The following is a 23,299-nucleotide window of genomic DNA, read 5'->3' on the forward strand; positions in this document are numbered from 1 at the left end:
TTTTGCTTAAAAATATGTAAATTTGAAGGCAGCTAGAGACAAAATGGCTAAAATATATAATAAAACATGAATTATGTATTTCTTTGTATTAAATATTGGTAAAGCTATATGTGTAACAGTGGCAAAATTGTTTGTTTTGATAAAAACTCATGTGAACTTAAAGGCAGCTATGGCAAGAGGCCTAAAATAAAATAGAATAAAACATTAAAATATGTAATAAAATTTCATACATTTTTATAAACCAGTATATGTATCAAATATTGGTGAAGCAATTGGCCTTTGTCTTTTGTGTCAAAATATCTGAGATTCAGCGGTTCTCATTTGCTATTTAAAACAAATATTTAATGTTACTCAAATGACCTCAAATTTGACCTCTTGAATCATGACAATTCAACAGTATATAATAACAAAGAGGCAGTTTGGAAAGTAAGGGCATTTTAATGTAAGTGCCCTCAAGTAAAGGACATTATCCTCCTGTGGTCCTTTAGATACCCCTGTAATTTGAACAAAAACATAAATGTAACAACTCTAGCATCACAGCTGTTTAAATGCTCTGTAAATAACCATATTTTGGAGACAATATAGCAAAACCACCTTTTGGAAACATCCTCATTTGTGTAAAAAAAAAAAAAAAGGTATATAAATAAGTTATATAAATTGTAAAAATGCAGAAAGTTTCCTGTTATGGTTTTGTTATAGTATTTATAACTAGCTGTATATAAAAACAATAAATGTCTATAGAATGTCCCCATTTATATAGCTAAGTAAATGTAAAAATTTTTAAATACTTTATACCTCAGCTATTGTATCATACATTTAGAGTTGCTCAACATGGTGTTGAATACTATCACACAGATTTAAAAAAATGATTGTTACTCTATTGGTGAGAGCAGATGCTTTCACATCCTTTTCAGTCCACTAATAATAGGCTTCATTGTCACCCCATCACTTCTCACCACAGAGAAAAGCACACAGCTGTATCCCTCTCTGAATTTTGTAGATGCAGTTTCCACTGATAGGTAGGGAATCAAGTAGCTGAAATATTTGAACAATAAAACATTTCTCCACCAAAAAGGTTTTTGCTAAGTAAGAACTGTAGTTTCTTTGATAATCCCCATTTTAAACTTTTTGTATCTGTGATATTCTCAAGAGGTGGCACATAAGTCAGAAATAGAGTTTTAGGGATCTCTAAGGACAGCCTGTCATTTACATTAGCAATGAGGCGTTTCACTCACTCTGTCTCTCTTTCTCTTCAAACTACATGATAAAATCCTCTCTCTTTCCTGTTTTGATCAGGCATGCAGAATCATTTCCTAAGCTTGACTGACTTGCTTATCTTGTCACTGCTGGTCTTTCAAGGACATCACCTCATTTTAACTCACAGAACACGAAATGCTGCACTGATCTATGTATTTGCCCTTGTGTAGGATTGTTCTCAAACTGTGGAAATGAAAAACCAAACTTTTTAATGTCACCTGTTCACCGGGTGTTCCTTGTACCCCCACTGTCTTTTGTGTTTATGCTGTTATTTTCTTTCTTCTTTTTCTAACAGGCATATAAAGCAAAGCTGATGAATGTTTGTTGTTTTCCACACACACACAGAGGCACAATGGAGGGATAAAGAGCTTTTAAATGTCTAATGGATCTCTCAGAAGGCTTTAACAAGGATATGTTTTATAGATAAATCAATGTGAGCACTCTTTCTAAAAGCAGTGTGCTCATCACTGAAGTAATTTCCGAAAAATGACACAGTAAGAGAATATTAGCTATTGGCACACATGAAGTATAAAAGGGCCCCAGGTGTGATTTTTGGATGGTTCATCTGCTGGAGCCTCTTGTGTGTTTAGTGTAAAGAGTTCACAGTCCAACACACACAAGCACAAATCAGATGCACAGTCACATAGAGATGTCAATCATTCTACTAAATATGTCACCCCTGTCTCTATTCAGGTTAGACTGGAAACCTAAAACATACATATCATAGTGCCATACATATCTGACGATGGTCACCAAAAATACACGAGGAAGAGAGTAAATGCTCATGCAAACTTGTGTGCACATTCACTCACACGCATCTCAGTCAAGTCGACTGGAAGTAAAGGGAAGAGCCAATCACTCAATAATTCATTCTAGTGTGCTAGTAGAGCTTCTGTTAGATTATGCTTGTCCAAGCCATACAGCAACTTCTGTTTTACTAGCATGAAAGCTGGTTTATGAGAGGTTCTTTATCACAAAGCCCTTTAATTATGGTGTTAGGTACACATTTGTTTTTATATCTTTGTGGGGCTTTCTATCAACTTCCATTGTTTTAAAACTAAGATAATGATATTGTTCTATCCCCCAACCCATGCAGAAACGTTTTTGTGTATTTAAATATTAATTTAAACATTATTAATTATGTTTATCCATTTATTACTATCAACTGGTCCCCACAATAAAGCTAATTTCAGGTTTTACTATTCTTGTGGGGACCACAATGTAGGTTAAACCTGTACACATACTTTTACCTATCTATCTAAATGAGGACATTCCACAGATTTGAAGCAAAAATGTGTTTATTTATGAATCATTTAACCTTTAAGGACATCCCTTTCGACAGATTTAGCTAATTTCTTGGGAAAATTTTGTCTCTGAAGCATAGTCTCTGAGTAACATACAGTTCCTTGGGCAGACACAAATAGGTCAGTCCACCATGAACCAACTAGACAGCAGCAGAATCTGTGTTTGAGTTATGAAGGTATGTTGTTGCTGTAGGAAGCACTATGATTGGGGTCTCTGGTGTAGAATGTCATACTATGATCACTTGCCTTGAGTTTGGCATTAATAAGAATCCCTGGTCTCTTACTATGAGATGGTGCAAGTCATATATTATATATATATATATATATATATATATATATATATATATATATAAACTTTCACTTCATATAGGAATACTCATATACTATTTAAGTCTCTAGGTGTTTTGCCAGCCATTTCCTGTTCTGCAATTTTTCTTTATGGTCATATAGTGATTAGTGGCCGCTGTCCTTGGTTCTGAATGGCTGCCTTCAAAAAAGTGACTCAAGTGTTTGCTTCACTATAAAGCAGACAAAGTCAATCTCTCCTGCAAACATCACCTTCACCATGCCTTAATATTTGAGCTCTCAAAAAAAGAACACAAACTACAGGAACCTCAGTTCCTGCTGGCTCAGCCCATCAGCGTACGTGTGTGTGTGTGTGTGTGTGTGTGTGGAACACATACACAATATGCTTGGAGAAGGAGGCTTTGCTATTGGATTATTGGCTGCTGTTGCAGTGACAAAAGCTTCAGATTCCATATATAGTGACTAGCCTGGACCATGGAGACCAAGGCACACCACAACAAAGAGCCCAAAAACAACTACAACAATAACAAGGGTAACAATAATATGACAACAGCACAATGTTGCCTGACTAATCCAGGAAGGACGGAAATGCAGTATTTTGAGGCAAGCATGACCTCAGAATTTAAGCACTGCAAAAAAACCCCCTATCTTCTAAGAGAGAGGATTGCAGGAAGGTAAACGTGCATTTTATTTAAAGATCTTATGTGCTCTCATGCTGAGCCACACACATCCAGTTTGGTAAGCAACCAAAGGAATAAATGACAAAAGCAGAGTAATACAAATGCAAAAACATGCAAATGCACAAACAAATGTTAATTTTAGATATGGCATCACATCCACAGTAATCTGTATAATGATTCAGATGAAAACACAGAAAGGAAGAGAGTGTGAGAGAAATGGGGCTTTGATGAGCACTCTTATTTTTAAACTATCAAGAAAATTAACTTGATGTTCATCCATTTGAGTAAGCATTTCTCTAATTGTCCATGTCACGTTTTCTCCAAAGTCATCTAAATGAATAAATACATTTATTATGATCACTGAATGAAAACACAGATCTTGGAGTATTATGTGTCCCAAATTCCACTCTAGACCTATGTGAAGGACAACAACTGTGATTTTTATTTATTTTTATTCTGTGTGACTGTGCAAAGTGTATTGCATTTTGTTTTGTGTGGTAGCAAGTGCCAGACAAAGCACTTCACTGCAAGTGTTATTTGTATTATGCTTTAAAGTGTGTCCTCAAGGTATGATTTTCCACACACATACACAGAGGCAGATATAGTGCATTTTCCCCTTGACAGCCCTCTAATGCTCAAACAAACAAACCCGAAGTAATTTTCTGTGATTTTCATAAAACCTATGATAAAGTGCATCTGCTCCCTGAAGCCATATATAAATAATGAGCAGTTTTATGATCTTTAGTGTAATGCTAATTCCAGCCAAATGTTGGTAATTAGCTTTTTTTTTTTTTTGCATCAATGTGAATGCATATTTTTCTTTGGAATTAATGCATTACATGAGCTTTTGGAGCCACAGCCAAATGTTGGCATATATCAAAGATGCTGTTGCAGTCTGTATGCTTGAGTCGATATTGATTCAAGACATTCTGCTGATATTAAGAAAAGAAGAAAATAGACATTCCTGAACATAAAAAAACTCAATGCAGAGACAGCACAGTCTTTCTATAGTGTTTCTACCCTATTACATTTGCCATATCTTTGTTTTCTCTCAAAAGATAGTCCTGTAGGAACACATACCATTTTTTTAAATCATTCTCATGCAGTAATTTAAATATGGAATTATGAATGAATTGCTGATTAGGATATAGCTACATTAAATACAATTTCTGAAAAATAATTAATTTATGATTCATCTAATGCTATATTTTCACAATTTGTTTAGAGCTTCTCTACTGCTCTAAAATCATTTGCCTACGTTCCATTTAAATTGCAAAAATTGTACAGGATTATGATGTGCTAGAATTAAATCAGATATTCTGAAGCTGCTTTTACACTAGGAAATGATTATAAAAATCGCCTACTTCAAAAGGCCTAATACTACTAAAACCAATCATAAAACCAGAGGCACTTACAACTTCTGCTATAGCAGCCAAACCAAGATAAGCATGTTCGTTTCACAGACATACGCTACATTTCCCAGTCATACACCACATCACACTCATTGCTTGCTGAGTTCAACACACAGGCAGTAAGACAGAGAGATGATAGTGTGTACAACAAAAAAAAATAACTTATTTTATTTGAAAGACATCTGTTTAAAAAAAAATGTTTTACAAAAGTGTCAGAAGCTGACAAGTGGAAGTGGATTTTTTTATTTAAATGTTGTTATTAAAGAGGGGATTATGTCTCTGATGGAGCAAGAGAGAGAGCATGGGTGTAAGAGAGGGAGGAAAAGCAGTCATTTTAATAGCCTGCACAGCACTAAAAACAGTAATGGATTTAGATATCATGGCCAATACATCTGCTTCCAATGAAAAACTAAAAACTTCACCATGCAGTATCATAGGGATGAGACACGCTGAGAAAAAAAAAAAGATTACTAAATCTCATTCTAAACACAAATTATTTGGCATAAATGGGACCTGATTAGTCGTTTTTATTCTGGAATGCAGCCATGCTACGACTCACAGCTATTTAGAGATAACCCATATTCTTGACTAATTTCATCCCATAATCACACAGCTCACTGTTTATCCTCAGATATTTTGGTGAACTAATCTACACAACACATTTCTTTGTGTTTAAACTAGATTTCCTCTATTCCCCCTGGCAAGGAAAACATCACTGTCTGTTGCAGATTTTCCTGAGTGACTGTTGAGTAGTTGGTTGAGAGAAGATGGACTTGTTGTTTGGCATAAAACACCACATATGACGTGTGTGTAATCAGAAATTGCAAGTGGAATGTGGAATTGTGAGTAGTGGACACAGAGCACCAATCAGTCTGATTAGTCTTCTTATGGACATTGCAGTGCTTCAAGATGGAAGGTGATTAGAAAGGCAAAAAGCAGTCTTTAAGTCTTCAATTGATTAGTGGCAGAGAGAAAAACATAACACCTGATTAGCTATTTTCTTTTTGCGCAAGGAAACCAGTACATAGTTTTAAAAGAGCTTTGTTGTAGTGACGGAAAACAATTAAATATGGAGCATGTCAGTGACTCAGATAACTGTTGGTTAAAACAGGTAAGCTGTCATCTGTGTTTCATAGTTAATTACGAGAAGAAGCCAATTAGAGGTTGTAGGAAAAGCCCCAGAGTTCCCAGCACACACACCAGCACAAAGACCCAAAGGAAGATGCGGTCAATCACCATGGCAACATACTTCCAATCATCCTCCACCTAAGAGAGAAAGGGCACACAATAAATAGAGAAAAAATGAGAGATCCGGAAGGTTAATGAAATGAAAGAAAAGAGGTTAGAGGTAACAAGGAAAGAAAATGAGAGAAAGAAGGAAAAGAAGAACACGTGAAAGCAAGGTAAATAGAGGAGAAAATGGCAAAGTGAGGATGAGAATGAGTGAAAAGCAGGCCTACTGCCTGTCCAGAATGCTTTACTAACTACACAGGGATAAGTTCAATTATATTGTGCTACTATAAGCGGAGCTGCGCAAAACATTTTACCTCTGTATATTTAGGCACTGGGTGCTTTACAATGCAAATGTGATTCAGCAGTGAGGCTCTGAGCCAAGAGTGAAGATGAAGGATTAAGTGGTGAGACTTTCCATATCAAAGTGTGATGTCTCTGTTGAGGGATCTAAAGCACTTATTGTCAGTGAAGCACTCAGTAAACATTTCCACTGAGAGTAGAGGAGTCTGTAAGCTTATACTTGATGTCTGTGATGTATAACCTGTCCTTCTGAGGATATTACAACCAAAATATGGTATGATATTGGAATTTGAGTCAGACACTAATTGGGAGCCTTCTTCCAATGGGCAGTGAGGATCTTTATTATAAAATGGATAGAATGGACAAGTGGATGGAACAATGGCACTGCATGCATTATCATGTGAGTAAAGGTACAGTTAAGCATTCAATTGCTGTTCCCAGGGGGAAACAAAGTACAACACATTGACAATTGGAAATCACACTTGAAATGTATGCCTGAAACACACAGTGACACCAGGTGGCTACACTGTAACAAAATGCTGTAGTTTTTACATGTAGCTGTATTATGGGTCAAACACCGTTTTATGAAGCGACGCGAGCACTTTGTGTCAAAGGGAAAATTGTCAAAATTATTTTTTGGGGTACCAAAATGCCCCAAATTCTGAATTTGACCTTAATTTCTATTGAAAGTTAATGTTCTATTCAGAATATGACTTAAAATGGCTTTTTTAAAACTCTAAAAAACAGATAAAACTCTTATTTTTTGTTATTTTGTGATACTATGTCATTTTTATAATAAGGTTTTAACAGTTTAACAGAATGAAAATGTTATTTTACCAGTAAAAAAAACTGGTTTTTATTCATTTTTTAATTTATATTCAGATAGCGTTCATCCTAATGCATTTAAATCAATGTATTACAGTTTACTGTTAAAATGATTCTTTACAGCATTTTCTATCTTAAACTTTAACAACAACATCTTGGATTTTGGGATACTTACAGGATTTTATTGGCAACTTTAGTTGACATGTAAATACTGTACTTTAGTGAAATTACTACAAAAAAAAAATGCTGTAAAATATATTTACAGGATTTTATTGCCAACTTTTGTTGCCAGGTAAATACTATACTTAAGTTAAATTACAAAATTTTGCTGTAAAGTAAACTATAAGTTTAATTCAATGTTACTGTAAAAACACCTACAAATTACTGTATTTTACATACAACAATTAACTGTAAAATGCTTTGCAATATTATTCTGTAATCTATTTTACAGCAATTAACAACATTTTACAGGACTTTATTGGCAAATTTTTTGCCAGTAAATTTCTGTCAATTCTACGGTAAATTTTTTCACAGTGTACATCCACCTGGCAGGAATACAAATACTGCTGTATACGTCATTCCCACCGTTCATAGAGTGGGGTTGTGATGTGTTGAACATCGTCCCCCTGCTTCTGGGACAGTCATTATGTATTCATAGTTATATATAGTTGCTCTACTCTGTGCAATACATCGACTAAAGGACAAATATATAGCAAATATAGAACAGGAATAAATACGACAGCTTGGAAACAACCATCCCACGAGTTGAATGACTGTGCAAACCCTCAGGCTGTTACAAGCCAAGAGATAGCTTCCACAATTCAGTGAGAAAGACGTTGCTTAGACTGGCGCTGTACAATGAGCCGGAATGGCAAAACAGACAAAGATTTGATCTAACAATTGAAAAGGTCTTAGACATATTGTTGGATAGTTTACGGCGCCTCACATTTCTCAAGGGGAACCCCACAGATTTCCATATGACATGCTGAAAGTTTTTCTAGACTTTCAGAGTTAAATAAAAGGGAAAAATTGAGAAAAAAATAAAGACTATTTGTAGAGGCTTCGCCATTATGAGGTCTAACACTGAGCCCACAAACTGACTTCACAGCCCACAGCTCTGGATCGGGATGCAGAACTTCCCCCTTTGCTTGGGTGAGCAGAACTGTAACAAATAGGAAACATTAAGGGCCAGATTTACTAACAGCTTGTGCCAGCGCAAACCCTCTTTTGGCCTTAAAAAACTAATGTCAGGATTTACTAAGACACGCAGTGAAATATTAGCGCTGAAAAGGCGTGGACAGTTATTTTGCAGCTGACATTATTGCATATGCATTTGCAGGAGTTTCCCTTTCAGGCGCAAAATTTATGGGAGGAGAGTATTTAAATGAATCACACAAGGAGATTTACTAAGGTTTGCGATCGTCAGTGTACTGGTGTTTACGCCATTATTTACCGCCCCAAAAAAAACACGTCTTAAACCAGACGCTACCTGGTAGATTGCGTTGGTCATTATGGAAATGATCCGGCTGCGTCTGTGTTCTTTAATTTGCACGTCGTCAGTAGATCACGCTCAGAACTTTCCACTCTCATCGATGCTGTTTTGGAATTGCGCTCTTACGCTAATTTGCCCTGTTTAGTAAATCTGCCCCTAAGGCTGTCCTACTAGAAGGTTAATGATGTCAGAATACCATGTTTTCCCTCCATGTGACTGTCACTCCCACCATCCTGTCAGCAGGATATACACAGACGCCTGGACAAAATAGAGCACTGAACAGGAAGCCTAATTTGACTACTACTATCATAGAGGTCATCAGCTCAAGCGGGCGCAAAAGTCTAGTTTGCTGCCCAGCTTACACTAATGTGATAGTTGTGAAACACAACTCTCTGTTGTGACAGAAAAGCTCTATTGCAAGTGGAGTCAAGTTACATGACAAGGAATCTTATATGTTTGCAGGGGAATACAATTTTGGCAGTGTGTTTATCCAAAGCGAAAAAAAAATTCATAGTCAATGTGTTGTACAGAGTGTATTGACTGAATAGGAACCTCTTTACCTCTTTGGCTTTGTTGCGGCTCCTCATGTTCTCAGCAATGTACTTCACACTCTCAATAGCCTGTTTGATCTCTGGTGACACCACAGAGAAAGCCACAACTGTGTTAATAGCCTGTGGACTCAACTGACGACTCACTTTCCCACAATCCCCCTCGGTTGCCTCTTTCATTGGGTGACAAGGACAGCCCCCTTTCTTTCCTTCTAATGCTGCTTTCCCTTCTCCAAATTCCAAAGAGTTCATCGCTCCCTGTTGGGATCCACTATTTTTCCTCTTCTTTCCCTCTCCACCTCGTCCCGCTCCAGTCCCAGACGAGCTCCCGCTCTCTAGTCCTCCTTTTCCAGAGGACTCTGACAGATCGAGAGGCCGGCGCATGAGCATGATTCGGGGTAAAGCTCGGAGGAAGACAGTACGTACCCAGCTAGGCATAGTGTGGGTCATAGGGGTGCGATAGTGCACATTCAATACAAAGACGGTGATGACAATAGAGAGGGTGACGAAAATCATGGTGAAGAGAAGGTACTCGCCTATCAGAGGGATCACAAGTGAGGTGGAGGGGATGGTTTCTGTTATGACAAGAAGGAACACAGTGAGAGAGAGGAGTACAGAGATGCACAATGTCACTTTCTCGCCACAGTCTGATGGAAGGTAGAAGACGAGTACTGTCAGAAATGAGATGAGGAGGCAGGGGATGATAAGGTTAATGGTGTAGAAGAGGGGCAGTCGGCGTATGTAAAAACTGTAGGTTATGTCTGGGTAGATCTCTTCACAACAGTTGTACTTGATGTCATGCTTATAACCGGGGGCATCAATGATCTCCCACTCTCCACTCTCCCAAAAGTCTTTAAGGTTGACCTTTGAGCCAATGAGAACCAGGTCAATCTTTGCCTTGTCATAGGTCCAGGAACCAAACTTCATTGAGCAGTTCTGATAGTCAAACGGGAAGTAAGTGATGTCCATCGGGCAGGATGATTTGAAGATTGCAGGAGGGACCCAGGTGATGGTTCCATCAAATTTCAACAGAGCTTTGGTTTTGTCTTCCACCAAGAAGTCCCCAACAGCACTGTGTCAGAAAAATTATATTTGAATTTTATGACATTATGAAATTTAACCAGTAGACTATTAGCTCGGTTGATGCTCATTTCGCTCCATAAGAAATTAAGAATTTAACAATATCCTCCAAATTACTAAATTTCTAAAATTGTAATATTAAATTTATACAAGTTGCATGTTAAGTTGGAATACTTGACTCACTTGTTGTAAAGTACAATGTCAGGCCTCCAGATTTTATTTGATGGAACTCTGATGAACTCAATTCCATCAAACTCTACTGGTAACCACTTCAGCTTGTAGTCATTCCATATCTATGAAAAAAACACAAAAGATTAAATCTGGCATTTACACTGGTATGCGTTCCTCAGTCATCTGTGCCCTGTCATAGTCTTTAAAAGTCTTTAAGTGTGTTTTTGCGTGTGCACATCGCTCCATCTGCAAGGGGAAAAAAATGCTTTTTCTTTTCGAGCAGGTAGGCCTATTGTCTATTACCGTTTACTGATGTGTATACAGAGCTGTAAATGTTTATAGTGCTTTATTTGCATATCTGTGAATTTGTGCTCATTTTGGGTGCACATCGTTGTTTTCTGGCATGTCTGTGTAGAGATAACTTATTAAGACTGCTTATCTCTCTGTGTTGATACCGAGATACTGCTATCAGGCGTTGTACAATACTAAAGGGTTTAATACAAGCACACACATACACACATTCTTAGAAAAATTTGCAATAATCCAAAAATGCTAATTTAAGCAGTAAGTTCAGCAGTCATGGCATGCAGGAGCATCTTGTACTTACTATTGTAGAATTTAAATATAACTGGATATTTCCCCCCAAAAAACTATTACTAATAAGATGCAATATTCATATTCATATTTTCATTAAAGCTATTTTTATGAACTCATATAGTGCATCATACTAAATAATTAACAAAACTAATATAAAAAAAACTTTGCTGACTGTGAAATTACCTTTCAGAACAGTAGTTTATTATTATTCAGCTAATTATTAAAAACAAAGTGAATTGTTTGATCTAGTTAGACTTTTTGCACATATTTTACCATCTTTTTAACCTCTTTCTTTCCATTCGTTTTGGAGATAACAACAACTGTGCCAAAGTACCTCTCAGTTTTCAATTATTTACATAACAGAGATACCTTCTCATCTGTTCCATCTATACATCTACTTTATTCTTCTTTCCCTGCATTACTCAATCCCATCCTATTGAATGTTTATGCTATACACATTTTCTTGTCACAGTACATTCTTACCGTCAATGAGATAAAAATGAGATGCACAAGGTGCAACAGTACATGCTGCACACATACATCACTTACATGTCTCAGCCAAAGGTTTGTTTCCATGATCTGATTGACTTCATCCTTTAGACAGGAAGACACAGGCAGAGACAAAGACGTAGAAGAAAGAAGAAAGACAGCCATGCTCTATTATTTAGAATGGAACATGTTCAACAAAATCAATACAGTTCTTGTCTAATGGGAAAGGGAGATCTGACAAGATCTTAGAAAAGGGTTTTGGAGGGCTTCTTTCATTAGTTATTTCATCTTCTATCTTAAAGTGCATAGTGCATAGTATCTTAAAGTGCATGTATGCCATTCATCACAGTACCCTCAAAAGTGATAATAGCTTCTGCATATTCACTAGAAAACATCTGCAAAAAAACAAAACGAAAAAAAAAAACCTTGTTGAGCAGAAATCCTTAATCCTGTGAGTGAGTATAATCTATAATCCAGGATTCTGTTCCATAGAATGGTGGGTTATGGCTTCTTAATCTGTCAGGTGTGTGAAGCAAGAATAAAGGTGTGATGATTATCTTGGCCGCTTTCCCCTGGTGAAGTGGAAATTTAATCCAGGAGTTATAAGAGGCATGCTGATTTTGTATGACGCGAGGGAAAGCACAGAGTCTGCACTACTTCCTGTAACAGTGGAGCACAAAGGCTTTTAACTCAATTGCACTTTCTGACCACAGTAAATGAAACAAAAAGCCCTCACAACAACTGAAAACAGCACAGAATTTCATAGAAAGAAAGCAACCTGCGAAGAAAACAACCTTGCTATATCCTAGCAAAAAATCCTATATTGAGTTTTATTAAAGGGTTAGTTCACCCAAAAATGAAAATTCTGTCAGTAATTACTCACCCTCATGTTGTTCCAACCCCGTAAGACCTTCGTTCATCTTCGGAACACAAATTAAGATATTTTTGATTAAATCTGAGAGCTGTCTCACTCCTCCATAGGCTTCTAAGACATTATAACTTGCTGGCCAAGAAAATGCATTAAAGACATCGTTAATATAGTCCAAGTGACTACAGTGTCTCAATCTTAAGTTTATAAAGCGACGAGAATACTTTTTGTGCGCAAAAAAACCCACAAAAATAACGACTTTATTCCACTATTTATTTCCTTCTCTCTGAGCCTCGAGTTTTTTCACGTAGTGTTTTAGCGCAGCACGTCTGTGTTGTACGTCACCACGTAGGCTCACTATTGGCCGACGCTGGTCATGTGTGTCATGCGTGTGACGTACAACACAGAAGCTCTGCGCTATTATACTACGTGAAAAAACTCGAGGCTCAGAGAGAAGGAAATAAATAGTGGAATAAAGTCGTTATTTTTGTGTTTTTTTTGCGCACAAAAAGTATTCTCGTCGCTTTATAAACTTAAGATTGAGCCACTGTAGTCACTTGGACTATATTAACGATGTCTTTAATGCATTTTCTTGGCCAGCAAGTTATAATGTCTTAGAAGCCTATGGAGGAGTGAGACAGCTCTCAGATTTAATCAAAAATATCTTAATTTGTGTTCCGAAATTGAACGAAGGTCTTACGGGGTTGGAACAACATGAGGGTGAGTAATTACTGACAGAATTTTCATTTTTGGGTGAACTAACCCTTTAAGAGGTCAAAGGTGCTTGCATTTGATTGAGCTTTAGTTTACACAACTAATTTATTTGGACAAGAATCTTCTAGTGTTTTGACGCAAATGTCTCAGCTTTGCTTGATTCTCTTTTTGCTTAACAATATGATGATTTGTAATTGGATGTCTTAGAGGGTTCCTTCTTCAGATAAATATTAACTAAATATGCACAAAGATATAAAAAGTCTGTCCAGTCCAATACTGATCAGGTGATCTTACATACCAAAATACTGAAATTGTACACTATTTTGTCACCATAAAAATAAATAAACAACAAAACAATTAATTGTTTTAAATGCTACAAGTGATTGTAGGCATCAAAACATTATAATGTATATTATGAAAAATGGATATTCATATTAAGATTGGCTAAAGATAACATTTGAATGTAATTAAATGTATGTTGTTTATTCAATTTTTTTTTTTTAAAGATTTAAAGTAAGTGAGTGTTTCATGATTGCAGACATAATAAAATGTAAAAATAGTTTTGATTAATGTTAAATGTTTTGAGACCATGGACACTGTTTCTTACCACTTTAACAAGCTGTGAGATGGAGACCTCAAACTCCACAGTGACAGGGTCAGACACATTTTCGACTGGCCGAATGAATTGATTATACCTCCTGAATAAACGCCGAAACAGCCTGTCTTCTCCTTTAGATGATAAACAATCTGCACAAACAAACGCATACAGAGATAAACACATATACAGGAACAGAAATCTACTTCAGTATGCAGTGCACTGGGTGGGACCCAGGGACAGACTTCATTCATTATACAGTGGATGGTGAAAGAGTAACTACAGAAAATGAGGCACATACAGTATAACATTCGGAATCGGGAAAGTAATACTTTACGTTTACGTTTACGTTTACAACATGTAAAAGTGGTTGACTGATATGAGTTTTTACAACCAAAGCAAATCAAGAGAACATGGTCGATATCTTTATTTCAAGGAAAGCAAGTAAGCCAAATTTGCTGGATTTATATGATTATTGTACAAAATATTTACTTAATTCACACACACACACACACACAAACACACACACAAACAACCTTAAGGTGGAATTACTACTTAAATTAATAGCCCAAGGCCCCAAGCACAGTTGTCAGCTATTGCAATCCAAAATAGGCAAATAATTTTGTACTTGTATATGCCTGTGAAAATTGTGTTGTTTTTGTTTTTGACTGTCCCCTCACTCTATTTCTTGTTTTATATTTCGAATGCGTGTTTTTTGTAAGAATGTGAGTGTTTACTCTGGTTGCTTTTAGCATATTCCTTGGGGTCAGAGCCAAAGTCCTACCACCAGACACTATGGGTCCAAATATAACTCTCAAGGTTAGAGGTCATCATCAGCTATCACCAAAGAGACCAGGTGTAATCAAGTGGAAAATGGAACCACTTTAAAATAGTGCACTCTGATGGACCTAGACAAGTCTGAGGTAACACTGACGAACACACGACGAGTCAAGAACAGGGTAGGGTCGCACTTGAATGTAGGTATTTACTTAAAATGGGATATACTTCACATTATATAGGATTACTAGTTAGTTTGCAACTTTGAACTTAACTTGTTTGCACCATTTCTTGTTATTCTAGACATAGTCTAGTAGGATACTGGTCGTAAGTGTAGTCACATATGAGGTTTGCCTGTACTAATGAAAAAAGTGGCTTTCAAATTTTTAAACAGATGCAATGTCCAGAAGCTCACATTTCAGTTTCTTTCGCCTCAACTTTTTCCTTTTCTATTGAAAGATGATATATATATATATATATATATATATATATATAAATTAAATAATTATAGTTAAATATATAAGATATAGGAACTATATCTCAAATGATAATAGGAAATAAATAAATATAAAAAATATTTATAAAATAAATACATTTATAAATAAATGTATAAATAATAATTTTATAATATACATTTATTTAATGAGATTTTAATTAAAAAAAATAGATTTTGAAATGCACCGTTTAAACACTAAAACTAATTATTAGCATCTTTCCTAAAATATAAATGAGTGTGAAGGTCAATATTATAATATCTATAAATGAAGTCTGTTCTGTCCAATATCTGTTTTAATTCAATCACTCTGCCATTTTATTCTTACTGTTATAGCTTTAAATATTTGGTAAATATAGTAAATATTTAGTCCATACATGGGGTTACATTTCAGCTAAATGTAATGATGCAATTATGTTCAAATATTCAATAGTGTGTAAATTGTAACTGGGTGCTAAAAAAGGTCTGAAATAAGCTTTTCAATACAACCGTAAAGCTGTTTTCTTAAAACGGTGGCTTCCATGTATTGTTGCAACAAATTAACTTTTAAGATTTATATTAAATAATGGATTAGCAGTGATATAAGTGACCCTGGACCACAAAACCAGTCTTATGTGTAATTTTTGTTAAAGGAACACTCCACCGTTTTTTGAAATAGGGCTTATTCACTTTCTTTCCTACATTTAGATAGGTGGGCAAATGCATTTTTGTCTCAGTGCATGCATTGTTTTAGTTTGACAGGGTCGGCGCTAGCTTAGCTTAGCATAATGAATGGAATCCTTTGTTGCCAGCTAGCATGTCCTGAGTAAAAGTGATATACATTTTTTTTAAAACCCACCTAATTACTTCTTGTGGCCTGCGTATTCACAACAAGTACAAATAGCGATGCAGATTAACACTAGACGATTTCCTATGCAGATATTGACTTGGGACTATATTAGGGGGAAGCACAGGTGAAGCACTGCTACTTGGGCGCAGAGATATCACGCCCAAGTAGTAGTGCTTCGCCTGTGCTTCCCCCTAATATAGTCCTTAATATATAAGTCAATATCTGCCTAGGAAATCGCCTAGTGTTAATCTGCATCACTATTTGTGCTTGTTGTGAATACGCAGGCCACAAGAAGTAATTAGGTGGGTTTTTAAAAAAATGTATATCACTTTTACTCAGGACATGCTAGCTGGCAACAAAGGATTCCATTCATTGTGCTAAGCTAAGCTAGCGCCGACCCTGTCAAACTAAAACAATGCATGCACTGAGACAAAAATGCATTTGCCCACCTATCTAAATGTAGGAAAGAAAGTGAATAAGCCCTATTTCAAAAAACGGTGGAGTGTTCCTTTAAATTGAGATTTATAGATCATCTGAAAGCTGAATACATAATCTTTCCATCTTAATCTCTGATATATGGTTTATTATGATAGGACAATATTTGGCCGATATACAACTATTTGAAAATCTGGAATCTAAGGGTGCAAAAAAAAAAAATCGAAATATTGAGAAAATCGCCTTCAAAGTTGTCCATTTCTATTGGTGCTAGTGCTGCATCCATTCACAAAAATAAATGTTTTATATATTTAAGGTGGGAAATTTACAAAATATCTTCATGGAACATGATCTTTACTTAATATCCTAATGATTTTTGACATAAAAGAAAAATCTATCATTTTGACCCATACAATGTTTTGTTGGCTATTGCCACAAATATACTGTGTACGAATGAATCTGTGTACTCATGCAACATAAGACTGGTTTTGTGATCCAGGGTCACAACATAAATTGATTTTGCAAACACTCCTTTGCAGTAATCGCTTCTGTAAACATAGCAAAAATGGAATAGGACTGAATGCAGTGAGCCTTATAGAAAAGCCATATGCTGTGAACTTTAAACACCCAAACACACTCATGGACACTCAGAGATTTCAGTGCTGCTGTCTCATGTGTGTATGGCTCTTGTTTTAGTTTCCTCTTCTAATTACTTCAACTAGTTAACTCTCCAATGGGACCCTCTGTTAATGGGGTTAGCCAAGGATAGCAAGGCCTTGCTTCCATTAATTAAATGGACTTAACCCTCACTGAAATGCATAAGATACAAAGCAGAGTATTGAAGTTTAAAGTTAGTTTTCTGAACCCCATCAAGCTTAAGATAACCCTTTTAAATTAAAGTAGAGCAGTGTCTGCATGGACCATACAATATTTTAAAGTTGAACTCTTATGCAGACCCTGGTGGGAAACTTAAAAGGATAGTTCACCAATAAATTCAAATTCTGTCATGATTTACTCACCCTCATGCCGTTCCAAACCTGTATGACTTTATTTATTCTGAAGAACACAAAATAGAAGATTGTTATGAAAGAATGTTGGTTACCACTGACTTGCAATTTATTATTATTATTTATTTTTTTATAACTCCTTCATACACTCATAAGTCATACAGGTTTGGAAAAAATGAGGATGTGAAAAGATGTTCACTTTTTATACCATTGTCCAGTGCCCTTGGTGAATTTTGAGGATTCTGTGCATTTACTAAAACTGGCAAATCATGAAAATATTTGCCAATTGATAATATTATGTATTAACACTGTCAGTTAAATAAATAAATACACACACACACATATACATACATACATACATACATACATATACATATATATATATATATATATATATATATATATATATATATATATATATATATTTATGTCCAAGAGACTATTTACAAAATCTGGCAATTATATCAAATTTATTCCATTTCAGACCCCAATTCACATAAAAATGTAAGAATGGAGCAGAAATGACATACATTATCATAATTGCAAGAAAGCCATCAGTGGCCACAATGAGGATTACAGTTCATAACAGTTAAGCCCAACATTTGACTTGGTCCACTGGATTCAGCACTGAAGCCCATTAAAATTGCAATTACATATGAAAAAGCCACAGGTATGAGTCACCGTGGAATTTATTGCCTCTTTACTGAAATTAGTTAAAGCTGCAGTCCGTAACTTTTTTAAAAATAAATTTTTAAGTACATAACCAGTCAGTGTTCAAAACGATCTGCTTGCCTTAGCTCGATTCAAAACTGTAAGCTTGTGATAATGTTTTCAATTCCAGTGGTACTGGTGGATTTCCGTGGGAAATTTGAGCATGTCTTTGCATCATTGCGTCACATCTGTACAAAAAAGGTGTCTCGGCTAGTAGGCTATATTGCGTGTGAGGAAGTTGGAGGTGGAGATGTATAGCTTTTTCTCACAGCACTTGATATAATTACACTTATCAATTTGATGGCGGATCCAGACAGTTTCAAACGACAATCACCAGTGTAAAATGCAGAAGACTTCGGACTTCGGAGTGGCTATAGAAAAAAAGAGACTGCAACCATGCGAAAACAAGGACAAATATCAGAAGGGCATTAAATGTAATCACGCAATGCTGATGTTGTTAACATTAACAATTTGAGAACAAAGTATAATTTGCACGGTTTGACGTGATATGATAAGCGATCGTTAATCAGCGCGATTTACTGCAATGCTTTTTTTCCCTTAGTTGGTCAGAACAAAAGTGGATGTACTTACTTGTTCAGATGACATTTTCCGGTGAAAATTCTTATATTGGTCATACTTCCAAAAATTTGAATCTGTGATTCCGAATGACAGTACCCACACTGGCGCAGTGACTGACAGTGCTGTGCCATGCCGAGGCACAACTCACGTAAAGATGATAATTCCGCGAATAACTGCAATAGCAGATTTCGAACAGATATGGCGACAAAGAGGAAAAACTACAGACTGCAGCTTTAATTGTTTTATTTTTTTCGCTAAAAGATATTTTAGATATTGGATTCTTTTTTATTTTATTTTATTGGTGCAATATATAAAAAAAATATGTCAAAATTAAATTACATAGAAAGATAGATTTATAGAAACATTTTAGAAAAACTTGGCAATAACGGCTGTTTGGTCAAAATGATGGTTTGATCAAAATTACCCTTATGCCATTTTCGAGCAAATACATGTATTTCAAGATATCTTGAATTTCATAAAAACGCTAAAAAATAAACTGATATGATTTTAACTGTATCGCCAAACCAAAATACTTGAATTTTCCAGAAACTGGTTAGATGGAGATCAAAGAAACACACAAGCAGCGGTAATGAAGAGTGTTCATTTGGTTGGAAAGACTGAAGAGTCATCTGTGATAATATAAAGCCATGTCACTCCTGAACTGCTGCTGAGCACATATGCCCTCATTTAGAAGTAATGAGTGAGAGAAAGCAAATGAGAGAAACACTCCTCTTTGCTCTTTCCCTCAAAGTGAGTAGGATACTAAGTGTATTTCTCTGTCAGTGGAGGAAAAGCATTACAGATAGAATCAGACAGGTGAGCTGTCCTTGTTGCCCAGAGACTTGAGCCTGCAGTAGCATACACATGCCTGTTCCCACAGCAGACTGTGTTTCTGTGTGTGTGAGGTGCTGTCAGGACATGCGTCACTATCTGTGGTGTGTGTGTGCGTGCGCTGTGTAGCTTCTATCTGGAACAAAGAGTATGTGAGTTTGTGACTAATTCCGAACGCAGTAGGAATGACACTAAGCCACATGGAAATATTCACATTTCAAGCACTGTCATCCATTCTTTAAAAAGTGAAATTTTCTGCTCAAAGATAAACTTCTATTATAATTTCTTCTTCTCTCAGTTCACCCTACATATGAATTGAAGCGTTACCTCTGATCACACTGAAACATAGAGAATTGTGCAAGTGCAGGGTCCTGGGGCTCCAAGACCCTTGACACCATATATAAATAAACCAGCCTCAGGAAGGCAGAAGAAACAGAGGTGGCAAAGCTGGTATGAGAAAGAAAGAAAAAGAATGAGAAACGATTCAAAATGTCTTTACACCCATCATCGAGATGAGGTGATTTTTCTCTTTTCTTTTGTTTACTTTCTTTTGCCTTTTTCTCCTCGTTTGGAGCAGAGAGGTTTACCTCCTACAATTTCTCTCCCTGCTGGAACCTCATTGATTTCTCTCTTCAGTACCAAAACACAGATGTGAAGAGCATTTGAGTGGACCAAAAAGCAATCCTCCCCTAAGGATGTTCCTCATCAGCAGTGGTGGAAGCAGGATTTTTTTCATAGGGGTGGCCAGGCAGGGGGCAGCAACGAGTCTGGGGTGGCACAGAAATTTTCATTATTTCAACATAAAAACGAGTTTGACTATAATGTACTGTACTGTACTGTTTTACTGCCTACAACACAACTGAATACAGTTAATTTGTACTTGATTGTAATTGAGATAGCAGTGAAAAGTAGTGGCCTGATGTGTGGCACGATTTATCTCAAGGTTACCATTTTGAACTTGAGCTGCGTAATTGACTGGTTCAGCTGACTTAGATTCAAAATGGGCCCCCCATCCTTCTTTGGAACGATGAAATAACGGCTGTAGAAACCTGTTTCTCTGTCGAGGGGTGGTACACGCTCTATATCCCCGTTACCCAACAAAGCTTTCGCCTCTTGTTCAATGGACAGATCCTGCTCGGGCCCTACCACTGTGGGCAGGACCCCCATAAATCTGGGCGGGCGAGACCCGAACTGAATAGTGTAACCCTTTTCGACAGTGTGTAGGACCCAACAAGATATATTTGGCAAAAGCTTCCACGCTGTTAAAATATCTACTAAGGGAACCAGTCTCTCGAGACTGGCCTCTGGTGTTGCTCAAGTAACCAATTCGGTGCCCTGAAGTGGCGAACCCATAGGGAACAACGGAAGTGGTCGCTCTGGGACCCTCCACAGAGGGGGAGAGCATCCCAGCACCGCTATGTTTCCGGGCGGACACTGAAGCTGGCCGGAGACGGCTGCGCCCCGAAGCACACGAGGTGGTAGAGTTGGCAGAACGGCCCCCTGGGGGTACAGAAGGGAAATGGGCACCATATAATGAGTTGTTGACCACTTCCCCCTGGAGGGGACAGAACCTCTTTCCCCCACAGCCTTCTTGGAGATAACAGTCCTCAGATCCGTTTTACCCTGTGAAGGCTGCGTTTAAGAGTGCCAACCTGACCCCCATTCTTTCTGTGGTGAGGGGGGTGCTCGGGTGGCGATGCTCTGTTTGGCACGGTGTGAGGAGCTGGCAGATATTTGGGGCTGCTCCCGCTAAGCAGACCCTGAGACCTGAGAGCGGCGGGGGAGAAGTTTCTGGAATGCCGCTACCTGTTTGCTAGCCTTCTGAAACCCCTCGAAGACTGTGTTGACAGCATATCCATATGAAAGGAGCATCCATAAGAAAACTCTTATCTTTCTCTTTAATGCTGCTAAGGTTTAGCCAAAGATATTTGCCATTTCCTTGATGGCCCAGAGCGCAACTCTCTCACTGCGTCCAGGCTCATACTCTTAGGATGAACGCTGAACTATGAACTCATACTCTCTGCTGGCCAGTCAATGTTCAACCTGGCAACAGAGTCACAACCTCCATAAGCTCCTCATATGCAGGAGTGTGAGGTGGCGAGTCCTCAGCATCTCCTGCATCCATGCTTACAACATCCAATTCCTCAGAGCTTGATAACTGGAACACCGGTGCCTCACTCGGGGCAGAAGAAACCGCAGCGCGTGCTTCCAAACCCTGAGATAAGGCACTGCTAGATCCATTTGTGATCCCCACGACCTGAATAGCCACCGCGCCATATATGTAGCCATATATATAGCCATATATGCTTGAGTGACAGACAATACCAAATAAGACAAATGATTTTACGAATAGTGATTACTGAAGACACAGAAGCTAGTGTTGCACTGTTTGGGTATGCTTTATGGTGCGTTCACACCGGACGCGAATAGCGCGTCAGGCACGAGTGATTTCAATGTTAAGTCAATGCAAAGACGCGTTATGCGCGTAAAAAATTCCTGCAGCGCGAATGAGGCGTAGAGCGCGGCGCGGTAGACGCGAATACGCCTCATTTTATTAGTGCTATTTGTGCATTCACACGTTTGACGCGAATTTGCGTCTGCCGCCCGAGTTGAAAAATCTGAACTTCTGCGTCAATTCGCGCCGCGTTAACCAATCAGGAGCCTGCTTGCTGCTGTCACGTGGTGAAGTGACAGTTTATAATGTTATTTTATGTTTGGCCTCAATCAATTATTTTGTAATATGACTAAAATGCACAACAAAGCAAATCTTTCACATAAAAACTCGATTTCAATATATGAGAGATACTTATTTTGTATTGAATGCTATTTATTCCATATCTATTCTAGATTATATGAAACATAATTATTCTAATGTAAAGACAACAAACACAATTTAGTGTATAAAAACAAAAATCAAAGGACAGGTTTCACTTTTGGAGGCTGGCTCCATTTATTATCAAAACAAAAATAAATGACAGATTAGGTGAGTGCGGGCGAGGGGAACCTCGCGCCGGGCTGTAGAGCGCGGGCTCGTCAGGCAGCGACCACTCGAGGCCGAGGCCTTACGGCCTACGCTGTCCTCGTCAGCGTCCTCACCGTTAGGTCCAGCAAACCTAGCTCCTGGAGCAAATTGTGAAACTCCTGAAACCCTCTGGAGGGTCTGGTGGACCCGAGTACAGCGACGATGTCCCGTACGCAGCTGTTTCTGCTCTCCAGAGCATATACGAGCGGTGACTCTCTCGATTAACGCTAATGCTAATGCTCGATAAACATCTAAAAAAGATGGCCACCAACGGGTTTCGAAACTTTCGCCTCTGACGCGCGTAAATTTCGCTTCAAACTTTTGTTTTTACGCGCGTCAATTTCGCTCTTGACACGCGAATTAACACAAAGTGGTCAAGCGTCAAACTAGACGCAGCAGGCGCGAATTTGACGCGCTATTCGCGTCCGGTGTGAACGCAGCATTATAGTTTCCTAATCGTGGCGTTACCCACCTCTGACGTCTCATCACACGATTGGACTGATTTCAGACGTGCTTCATGACACAAAACCGTAAAGCATTCCCACAGCATCATTCTCGAGGCAGCATGAGTTCCCTTGAAAAACCTGGATATATGAGGTACTGTAGTTTTTCAAAATAATATTCAAAACTTTTCTAGAATTTTCTAGTCATGTAAATTACTCTCTGGGCATTACTCTTTGGTCATTTTTAAAATGAATATACATTTTCTAGTTGTATACCAAACTCTGACCAGGTAGAAATAAA

At 37.5% G+C, this 23,299-nt stretch overlaps 1 protein-coding gene across 2 annotated transcripts in view; it reads right to left on the reverse strand.

The window, feature by feature from the left end:
* Positions 1 to 23,299, reverse strand: part of chrna6 (cholinergic receptor, nicotinic, alpha 6) — a 73,200-nt gene that overhangs the window by 44,323 nt on the left and 5,578 nt on the right. The window contains exons 2-6 of one of the 2 annotated variants that reach the window (XM_082164596.1): positions 13,884 to 14,023; positions 11,755 to 11,799; positions 10,621 to 10,730; positions 9,370 to 10,429; positions 5,037 to 6,225 (exon numbers count right to left, since the gene is read on the reverse strand). In XM_082164596.1, coding sequence (XP_082020722.1) covers positions 6,100 to 6,225; positions 9,370 to 10,429; positions 10,621 to 10,730; positions 11,755 to 11,799; positions 13,884 to 14,023 — 1,481 coding nt within the window. In that variant the 3' untranslated portion in view covers positions 5,037 to 6,099. Of the gene's footprint in view, positions 1 to 5,036; positions 6,226 to 9,369; positions 10,430 to 10,620; positions 10,731 to 11,754; positions 11,800 to 13,883; positions 14,024 to 23,299 lie in introns of those variants that run through there. The other variant, XM_082164597.1, reaches the window with a different exon arrangement.

The sequence above is a fragment of the Leuciscus leuciscus genome (genome assembly GCF_965113295.1).
Source record: "Leuciscus leuciscus genome assembly, chromosome: 3".
In the NCBI taxonomy this organism is placed as follows: domain Eukaryota; kingdom Metazoa; phylum Chordata; class Actinopteri; order Cypriniformes; family Leuciscidae; genus Leuciscus; species Leuciscus leuciscus.